At 42.7% G+C, this 9963-nt stretch overlaps 1 protein-coding gene across 2 annotated transcripts in view; it reads right to left on the bottom strand.

Annotated features, from left to right (window-relative positions):
• Positions 1-1885: 1885 nt before the first annotated feature.
• Positions 1886-9963, bottom strand: part of plcl1 (phospholipase C like 1) — an 83390-nt gene continuing 75312 nt past the window's right edge. Inside the window, exons 11-14 of one of the 2 annotated variants that reach the window (XR_013965517.1) lie at positions 8896-8971; positions 7741-7850; positions 3715-7649; positions 1886-3640 (exon numbers count right to left, since the gene is read on the bottom strand). Coding sequence is in view for 1 of the 2 variants with exons in the window: in XM_080785687.1 (XP_080641813.1) it covers positions 7458-7649; positions 7741-7850; positions 8896-8971 (378 nt within the window). In the remaining variant the exon portion in view is untranslated. Of the gene's footprint in view, positions 7650-7740; positions 7851-8895; positions 8972-9963 lie in introns of both variants that reach the window. The other variant, XM_080785687.1, reaches the window with a different exon arrangement.

Raw genomic sequence — 9963 nt, 5'->3', positions numbered from 1 at the left:
AGGTCTGGCACGTGGAAGGACTAGGCTCTGTGGGTTGACTCCTGTCCGGGCCCCTCCTTCGTGACTTTGTATCTATAAAATATGAATTTAGGTACATTTTTGATTTTAAGCAGTGTACAGTATCAACTGCTGTTCTCATTCAGCCCAGTTATTTCAAGTTCATGTCACTTCAGTGGATCACCGTATGGAGCGCCTGTGAGTAGTACCATTAATATGTCAGACTTTGGACAAATAACGGAGGTTGAATGATGAAGATTAATATTGGGGGAAGCGGGCATATTCTTGGCATCTGATGGCATAGATATGCAAGCTCGTGAATATCAGATGTACATTCATATCGTTATATGGTTTGAAGGGTGTACCGTACTGTGTCAGTGTGTGTGCGCGTGTGTGTGCGCGTGCCTGTGTGTGTGTCTGTCTGTGTGAGCATAAGTACACATACAGTGGACTCTTACTTTAACAGTATTTCTACAATCTGGTTGGTACTTTTACTTGGTAAAACATGTGAGTACATTTTCCGCCACTGTATAGGAGCATGAGGCATCTTTCATGATACAGAATGTGGGGGAGCAGTAATTGCTCAGACACTTTGGCCCATAGACCTGAGCCAGGGGGTGCACTGGAGACCTTCGGTTTCCCAGATGGCCTCTTTACCCATACCCTCTTCACCATTTTGATCATTCCACATTGGTCACAGTGTCGATTCTATTCAACCCTATACTGTAGTTAAGTTGTTTCTCAAACCTTTTAATGTTTAAAGTCCATAGACTTGGCTGTGGGTGTGGCTCCAATGTGCATCTGAGACTTCATGTCGCCAGCCACTGATGGTGTCATCTATATGGACTATCTGCTGTCGGGAGGAAACTCCAAAATGTTCATTTTTCAGGAAATTAAGACTTCATTTTGAAAACAAAGCAATACTGCCTCATCAAAGTTGGTGTGACTTTATATACTGTCAATGACCTCCATGAGAGGGGAGGGGGAGAGGTGGTCGAGGTACACAAGGTTTTAGCAGACATTTTGAGGGTCCAATGGAGTTAAGTTAGCTGTTTTAGAGTTGCAAAGCAACAGAGAAAGGATGTGACAATAGGATGTGGTCAGTAAAAGATACATTTTATTTAGTCTGGGATACATAGCTTTGTTACGTCTAATTATTTGTCAGATAGAAAACACACTAGCTTTTCAAAATAAAAGCAAGGTCCATCTAATTAATGATATTCCTTTATAGCTTTAAAACACTTCAATAAATACTTCTTTCCCTTCTATTTCATCAAATCATACAGTAACAGTAAGAACAATCAAAGTTTGAAAAAAGTTCAGCGGTGTAGACACAGGCCAGTACAGACACACAGCCTAATTTATACTCCACCAGTTTATGCTCCACGAAAGTTACTGATTTCTGGGGTGGTAGTATTGTTTTCGTCACACAACAAAATAACCATGAAAGGATCTAGGTTCAAACAGTATGTAAAACACCTTCATGGCAGAGGCAAAAACACACATTCCTAAAATATTTGAATGTTTTTAAGAACTATTTCTGCCCTGGTTGAAGGGTACAGAGACAACTACTGTGTAGGTTAAGACACAAGGTTTAAAATGAATTAGCATGTATCTGTGCACCACTCCAATCTGTGAATATCTTTGTATGAGAGCAGAACAAGTGCCACAATTTTATTTAAGGTCCTGTATGTATGTTCTATAGTGAAGTGGTTTTCAACTACTGGGCAAGTCAAAATCTCAATACACCTGTATTCATAGTGAAACCACCAAATACAAGCAGCTTCTGTCTTGCTTGTACATCTGCAGTTTTGTAGAAAATTAAGGAAAACAATATAAAAAAGTTTTGCCTGTAATGACCCAAAATAGGGATGGCAGTGTCGAAAAAGAAAATGAGAATTTGCCTCTGTATTGAGAAATGAGTGCACACACTACAGATATAGTAAAATAATTCATATTATTTTGTATAGTTGTATACTGTATATTGAAATAATGTGTGGTTGTCACATATTCCCAGGCACACTTGGACTTGTCTCACGGCATACCGTTTGGGAAATAGTGGACTGGACATGGGCCCACATTACAGCTGTGCTGGGTTACCACAGTAGTAAAGCACTGCAGTGATGGAACAGACAACAGAGTGCCTTCTCCAGACGTTAACATGGGGTATTACTAAGTTATGTAAATCAAGAGCCATTATGTGGTCATACAGGACAAATCAGCCGAGGACGTGTCAATGGTATGAGGAGACTAGGACTTAAAAGGTGTCATACCTAATGCGTGGAATTTAGCCACTTTTCTTAAACCCTCTTTACTTACATAATAATATAATACTTTAATAGATGACTAGACTCAGCTCTGTATCTGTGTCTTAAAAATAGCCGATCTACAAGCTCAGATTCGCTATTTTTAGTTAATATTCCCCGCGGAATAGGGACGCGACTGTAGGGTTCAACTGGTTTAGTTACATTTAAGATAATCGATTTAGTTTGGACAGGTTTCTTAGTGGCTCAGGTGATGTGTGTGCTACACAGTAAAATCCTGTTCATTTATTTATTTTGTAACCAAAATGACCCCAGAGGTTTTTAATTGTGTAGCATGCACTCACCTGGATGAGTCTTTGCAAAGGTGCTGGAGACATGAAAGCTTCCACACAAAATTAAGTAATTTCCGCACACACAGTTGAGTTCTATGCAGACTCTCTTATCGTGCCACTGTGCCAGTTTAATCACTCTCAAGCTGGTGTTTCGATCTATTTTGAGCATGTAAGGGTAAGCCATTCTGTTGTTTTCGTAATTGTCCTTTCTCTGCAGAGCAGAAGAGACAAACTCAGTGACCCCCAGTTCACCAAGTTCAATGTGCAACATGTCGAATCAATCCAGTGCCAGGAATAACTTTAATTAAACCCTAGACTTAGGGTAACTGCCCGCTCCTGTTTTCACTCTACACTAAATATCTTTAAGCTCACAACACGCTGTGTTGCAATCATATTTCTATTTCCGGCGAATGTTTCAAGTGATCTAGCCTAATGTGGGGCCCTGGGCAGGCCTAATGATAGACATTTGAGCTCGTGTCTACAACCCAGCCTTTAGTTTTTCCACACAGGTAGACTCCCTGACCCTGACCCCTCCTCTCTGCAGGTAAAACCCCAACGCCCTCTGACCTCCGGGGGCCACGTGTCCCGGTTCAGTGGTCAAGTAAACCCCGGAACACAGAAAGACAATACTGTGGTTAGTTTTACTGGGTACTTGGACATCAATAATGCAGAGACCCTCTCCCACATCATGTAAATGGATCTTTCAAGCCAGAGTATGGTGGTTTTCAAATACGTCTCCAGTGCGTTGCAAATACGGTTCGAGAAGTTATACCGACCAGTTTGGTATATTTGCAAGGTAATATGGCTAATTGTTTGGCGATGAGAGTGTGCCCTATCAGAGGGAGCTGGTTTGGGCGCACATCAGGTCACAGCGTCATTTACACACACCTGAGGCCTCCAGTGAGTTAGCTCTGTATTAATAGACCCAAGCAGCATGGCGCCGTCACCATGTCCGTCTCTGGAAGCCAATTATGAAGCCCTGCAGGTGCCCCCTGATACACACACTCCATCCCCATGTCAATCCCATTCTTTAATCCTCCCTCCATTCTTTTCACCCTCTCTCTCTCTCTCTCTCTCTCTCACACACACACACACACACACACACACACACACACACACACGAAGAGGATGGAGAGGAGGCGGCCAGGGGCCACAGAGAGAAACATGAGAGGACAGAGAGGAGGAAAAGACAGGAGAAAGCAAAACACGAGGGAACAATGACTTTGACAGATCAGGTGTGACAGAAGTCACTGCTGGAAAAAAACAAACAAAAAGGAGAACCAATGCAAACCCAAAGGAATGTTGTTGACAGGCATCACATAATAAGGTGAACAATATGGGATGTGACGAGATCTCACACACACACACACACACACACACACACACACACACACACAGTAGTACAGTACAAATTATTATACAAATTAAGGTATCGGGTAGTACATAGTAGAGTACAGTACATAGTACACCTCAGTGTTGCTGTGTTTGGCTTGTTCACTGAGAATGGCATTTGTGGCAATTTGTACTCGGGTTGCGTGAGATGCAATTAAGTGAGTGGATTCAGCTTGACAGATAGGTGTGTAAAGTATGCTATCATCTAGTAGTCGATACGTTGTGAGCTTCTAGATCTGCTATGTTAGACGTGGGACACCACCACGAAACAAAGTATAAAACAGGCCTCGGTGATACCAATATGAGTACACCTTTTCATCCGTCATCATGCTGCCTCCCAGCCTCTCTCAAACGAACCCCCGAAGCAGAATACATTCATTATAATCTCTGCTGGCAATTCTAGGTTGTGGTCACTCACAGTGATCGTTCATGATGCCACTTTGTTCCAGTGCTTCAAATGCTCTGTAATGCTCTGACCATCGTAGTTGGAGATATATTATATAAATATGTATATATATATTAATAAAATATTTTTTGAGTTATATTTTGAGTATTCCTCAATTTCAGAGATGGGACAACAACAGGAGAACTTTGTCGACTGCACCAACTCAGGGTATTTCAAATGTACATTCTTTTTTTTTTCTCAGACAATATTTAAGGTATTTCTTCTCAGGTAGCCAAGTTTAGTAGTTCAGGATCTCTCTCGCTGTGTGTTGTTTAAAAGCAGCATTAAAAGATACAAGAATAAGCAGGGGTATGATAGCCGACTTAAAGAGTAGGCTACTAGCATCACTTGTGTTTTCATCTCTCGTCAAGAAGCACACATGTACAATTACAACGGTATCAAAGGCCAACACCACCATTGACAGGTAAGCACAATCATCAAAATGAAAGAGTTAGTAGCACCAGGACACCATGTTTGTAGTTCTTTGTCTAGCTACAAGCTAATCACAAGTGTCACTGAGTTTTGCACGCTGTCACAGCAAATCCCTTCAGTCGGTACACATTCTGTAAAGCAGCCCCATAAGAGTCCCCTCGCAGCCTAGCAATATTGGCGTCATCGCTAAATCTAAAATAGTACACTGGTCAAAATCATTATAATTCTAGTAGAATGCTAGAATTATAAAACACTGAAAGAACACTGAGCAATGTGAACATCCCCCGTCCACATGTGTAATCACCATATCTCTGCTGTCGGGACTAACCACCCAACTCCAAAATGTAGAGTAGTATATATTTGAAAACAAAGCAATACAGCCTCATCAAAGTTGGTGTTGTGACTTTATATCGTCAATTACTTCCATGAGACGGAGCGAAGTGGTGGAGTTAGTTGCTTTAGTAGACAGTTCTTTAGCAGAAAGTTATTTAGCAGAGGGTCCAATGGGTTAAGAGGTTTTGTTCTATTCACTTTTGACTACTTTTCATTGGTTCAATATATTCGAACAAAGGCTGTTCAATAGCACTGATTTATGCCACACAAAAAAAATCTAAAACCTCAACAATGGAGTTAGGTGGTTTCCTCCCGACAGCAACTACTGTATATTATGTTGATCCCCATGGCTCCTAGCTACTGTACAGTGCAGTACACAGTAAAATCCTTAGTGTTAGTGTAACTGTAGTTTTCAAATGTATCCCAATGTACAAATGCATGGACCCTCATGGGTCCATTTGATTCAATTTGTACACTCTTTTAATTTGTTAAATAAATGAACCATTTTCAAACTGGTCAAGCTATTTTGGGCATGTGCAAAAATTATGTTTCCCCCCCCTTCCCCAATAAACATTTTCAGAAATTTGTAAAAATAGTAGTTTTTTGAGGATTTGACTGTGTAGTAAAATCCTATGTAAGTAGTACCACCACCACAGCAGTAACACATCAACAACCTCTCCAGTTACCACCTCTCTTCTCCTGTCCTTCAGTATCCATTCGCGGGTCTGGACCAGGTCAAAGGTCATCGGTGGTTGAGATAACAAGGGTAAGTGGTGTCTGCTAATTGCATTGGGTATTTGAAACAATACTGTAATTGGGTCAAAATGAGCTAAAAAAAAACAGGGCTTGTGCTACTGCATGTGTGTGTGTGTGTGTGTGTGTGTGTGTGTGTGTGTGTGTGTGTACAGTATGTGCGTGCATACGTGCGTGCGTGCGTTCACGCACGCTGTTTTGCTGTGCACTTCTTTCATCAAAGAAAGAATTACTGTAATATTAAAAGAAATTACTTCATTTGAAAAGGAGAAGTATAATGTAGCTTATTAATATTGCAGTATATCGATCTCAAATCTAGCCCATATTAAGCTACCGTGTCTGTTTCGGTTAGAAGTCTGTACGTAGAGTATCCGTGCTTACTTTCCACCCCTGTAGTCTGTGCGTGCGTGCGTGCGTGCGTGTGTGTACAGAGGTGAAAATGGTACTGCTGTAGGGTACTACTTTTAACTGTGTGTTAGCGCCATTGCGAGGAATTTTGGGCCCCATGAAGAGATATTATACCGGGCCCCGTCATAGCATAGCACATACTGTACTGACGCTGACACTAATACTGTGGGCTCCTCATGCGGCCTCAGGCATCATGAATCGTTGTTAATTATGACAAAACTATGTACAGTACTGCAAATGGAAAGAGAAAAGCAGTGCTTTACAATAAAATATAACGTGAGATCTCGAGCACAGATGCACACATATACTGTTAGGACACACTCATAAACACATACACACCAGTCCTCTGCCAGTGTAATGAAAGGGCAGAGGAACACCAACATGGCCGCAAATGTCAGTTTCTCGTCAGGCTGGCTGTCACACGTAGATCTGGGGTTCCTGTTTTTCTCCTCACAAGTTCAGGAGTTAAAATGTTAAATCTGTATAATGTTTCCTGAAAGAGACATTGAAAGTTCAAATGTCATTAGTTTGTTTAGTTTAGGTTTTTTTTTGTCCATCACAGAAAAAGAACATTCAAAGTAGAGCGTGTTGGCAGGATTGACCTTTCACTGGTCAACACCTGGTAACTCAAAGCGTGTGAAAGATTCACAGCTCTAGTCAAGGCTACTCAACGCTAGTCTTGCGCAGCCAGAGATCTCTGCCTACCGAACTGATACATCTGGTGATATCTAAATTCAATGTAAGGACAATGTGAGAATGTGAGGAAACAATGCAGAGATTAAAAAAAAATAAGTGCATTGCAGAGACCAATGCAAAGACAATTGAGGTGGTCCTTCGGGTTGGTCTCAGGATTTGCTTTCTAAACCGCCTACTGATTTCAAAACAGGTTTGCTGCTGCATGTTTCTTCTGCTGTTTTGGCCACTACATTGAATTAACACATTATGTGCCCTGTCATTCTTTCAATTATTTATAGGCACAGACGTCCTGGGCACTACATGCGGTAGTTCCTAGGACGTCTGTGGACGTCCTGGGCATATAGGTATTGTGTTAAGATTTCCCCAGATGTATCGTTAGGCTTAGATACAGTGCGTGCGTCAGCGTCAGATGCGCCCGTTGCCGTGCGTGCTGCCCCTGCGACCGGGCGGGTGGCAGGTGTAGTGCAGCTCAGCGGCAGAGGAGGTGGTGGTCGACGAGGAAGAGGAGGTGAACCCGCAGGCCTCGCATGCCAGAGCCAGCTGCCTGAGAGCGTCCAGAGAATCCATCTTAGCTCCTCGCAGCAAATCACACTGACCCTGCAGCAGATAGAGGGAAGACGGGTATGGGTGTGTGCGTGTGCGTGTGTATGTGTGTGTGTGTGTGTGTGTTACTGCATTCTCTGTGTACCTTCAGCACAGTGATATTCCAGGTGAAGCTCTCCAGGGCTTTACACTGCTTGCGTCCTTTCAGGCCCTCCTTCTCCCCGAGACGAGGCAGCTCCTCATGGAAGTCCATGCCTGATGACCACAAATCCACTCCACAGTTAGCAAGAGACCTGTACTAATGATGAGGTCTAGGGGACTACAGCATGGGTCACCATGGGTTCACTGCAGTGTTGTTTTCGTCGACTAAAACTAAGATGAAAAATGTTCGATTTTTACTGACAGAAACAAATGGAAACGAAATGAAAACTAAGCTACGATGACTAAAACTAAGACTAAATATACTGACAATTTCGTCGACAAATAAAAACTAGACTAAAATGTTAGGAAGGGACTAGTGGACAAGCTCGTAGATCGTAAAAACACTCATTACGACGGCATCAAGACCCGCCAAAATAAATTTTAGTCGACTGTAAATCAACTGTAGATTTAGTCGACTAAAATCTTATGACATTGTCGACTAAAACTAGACTAACACTAAGACATTCCAGGTGACTAAAATGTGACTAAAACTAAATGACGTTTCAGTCCAAAGACTATGACTAAATTAAAATAGAAAATTTCTGCCAAAAACAACACTGGTTCACTACATATGGGTCATCATCCGGGGAGCATGAATGGGCTCTTCAAGGTACATGGCTGCTCTCTTGTGCGCAAGTGGATCATTTTAGTCTAAGGGTGGCACTATAGGAAAGACCACTGATATCAGTAGAATCCTCCCTCCACGGAGCATGAAAGTGCACAGCAAAACAGCTCCAGATAATTGTGACTTTGGGGACTAGATTATGGGGGGGGACTGATGAAGTTTTTGGTTTACATAGAAGTCAGTCAATTGTGTTTGTGAGGAGGGGGGCTTGGGGAGGCTAAGCATCCACGGGGGGGGGGGGATCCCTGATTGCAATGCAGCTGGTCATATTTGAGTTAGCAGGGATAAAGTGTCTACAGAGTGCGTTTTTATATGACTAAATGTAACTTGAATTCAGTGAAATGTTTGGATTTTGTGCATTGTGCCTAAATGGGGAGAATCTAAACTTTTTTCACCGAACCTCAATGCATGCATGCATGCATCCATCCATCCATCCATCCATCCATCCATCCATCCCCTCCCCTCTTCTCTCACCTTCTTTCTGCACTTGTGCAATTCTCTCCTGAACAGCATCCGCACTCTCTATCAGCTGCTTCTGGGCTGCGATCATCTGCAGTGACAGACAGAATGACAGACATTGTACAGGAGTAGATCATCTGCAGTGACAGACAGAATGACAGACATTGTACAGTAGAGCATCTGCAGTGACAGACAGAATGACAGACATTGTACAGTAGAGCATCCACAGTGACAGACAGAATGACAGACATTGTACAGTAGATCATCCACAGTGACAGACAGAATGACAGACATTGTACAGTAGAGCATCCACAGTGACAGACAGCAGGACAGACAATATAGGCAGGTGGAGACAGGAAGATGAGGGGTGGAGTCACGGGCAGGTGGATGAAAGAATGTAGATAGATAGAAAATGATGTATAGGATGTATAATTCAATACCTGACCTTATATGTCTTACAATATGCAAGTTGCCATTTCACTGGGAATGTGATGAGAATGGAAATGAATTGACGGTTGACCAAGTAATTAAGCAAGTACTGTAAATGATTGCAAGATAACTGAGGGGGGGGGGGGGGGGGGGTGCAAGACAAGCCACAAGCTACAATCTTCTCTCTCCTCCCTGTAAGACCAGCTTCATTGTTGTAAGACAAGCTACAAGCTTCTCATTCTTCCAGTAAAACCGGATACTATATTTTATCTCCTCCCACTATTAGAGGGAGGAGGGAAGAATGTGGGATGACTAACCCAGTGTGTGTGTGTGTGTGTGTGTGTGTGTGTGTGTGTGTGTGTGTGTGTGTGTGTGTGTGTGTGTGTGTGTGTGTGTGTGTGTGTAACGCTGAGTGATAAACCCTGCACACACGGGATGCACACACAGATTAGACACACTAACGGACCGGCATGCGGAAACAACGGTCAGACATGTGGTCGAACATGCGCTGCTCCGTGCTTGCGGTTAGGTTAGGGTTTGAGGTAGGTTGTCGGACCGATACTATGTCTAAACTAAAGCCTGTACCCACACACACACACACACACACACACACACACACACACACACTAAAACATCACAGACATGGACAGACAT

The sequence above is a fragment of the Protomyctophum bolini genome, assembly GCF_963924005.1.
Source record: "Protomyctophum bolini genome assembly, chromosome: 16".
Taxonomy (NCBI): Eukaryota; Metazoa; Chordata; class Actinopteri; order Myctophiformes; family Myctophidae; genus Protomyctophum; species Protomyctophum bolini.
This window is presented reverse-complemented; position numbering and strand designations above follow the sequence as displayed.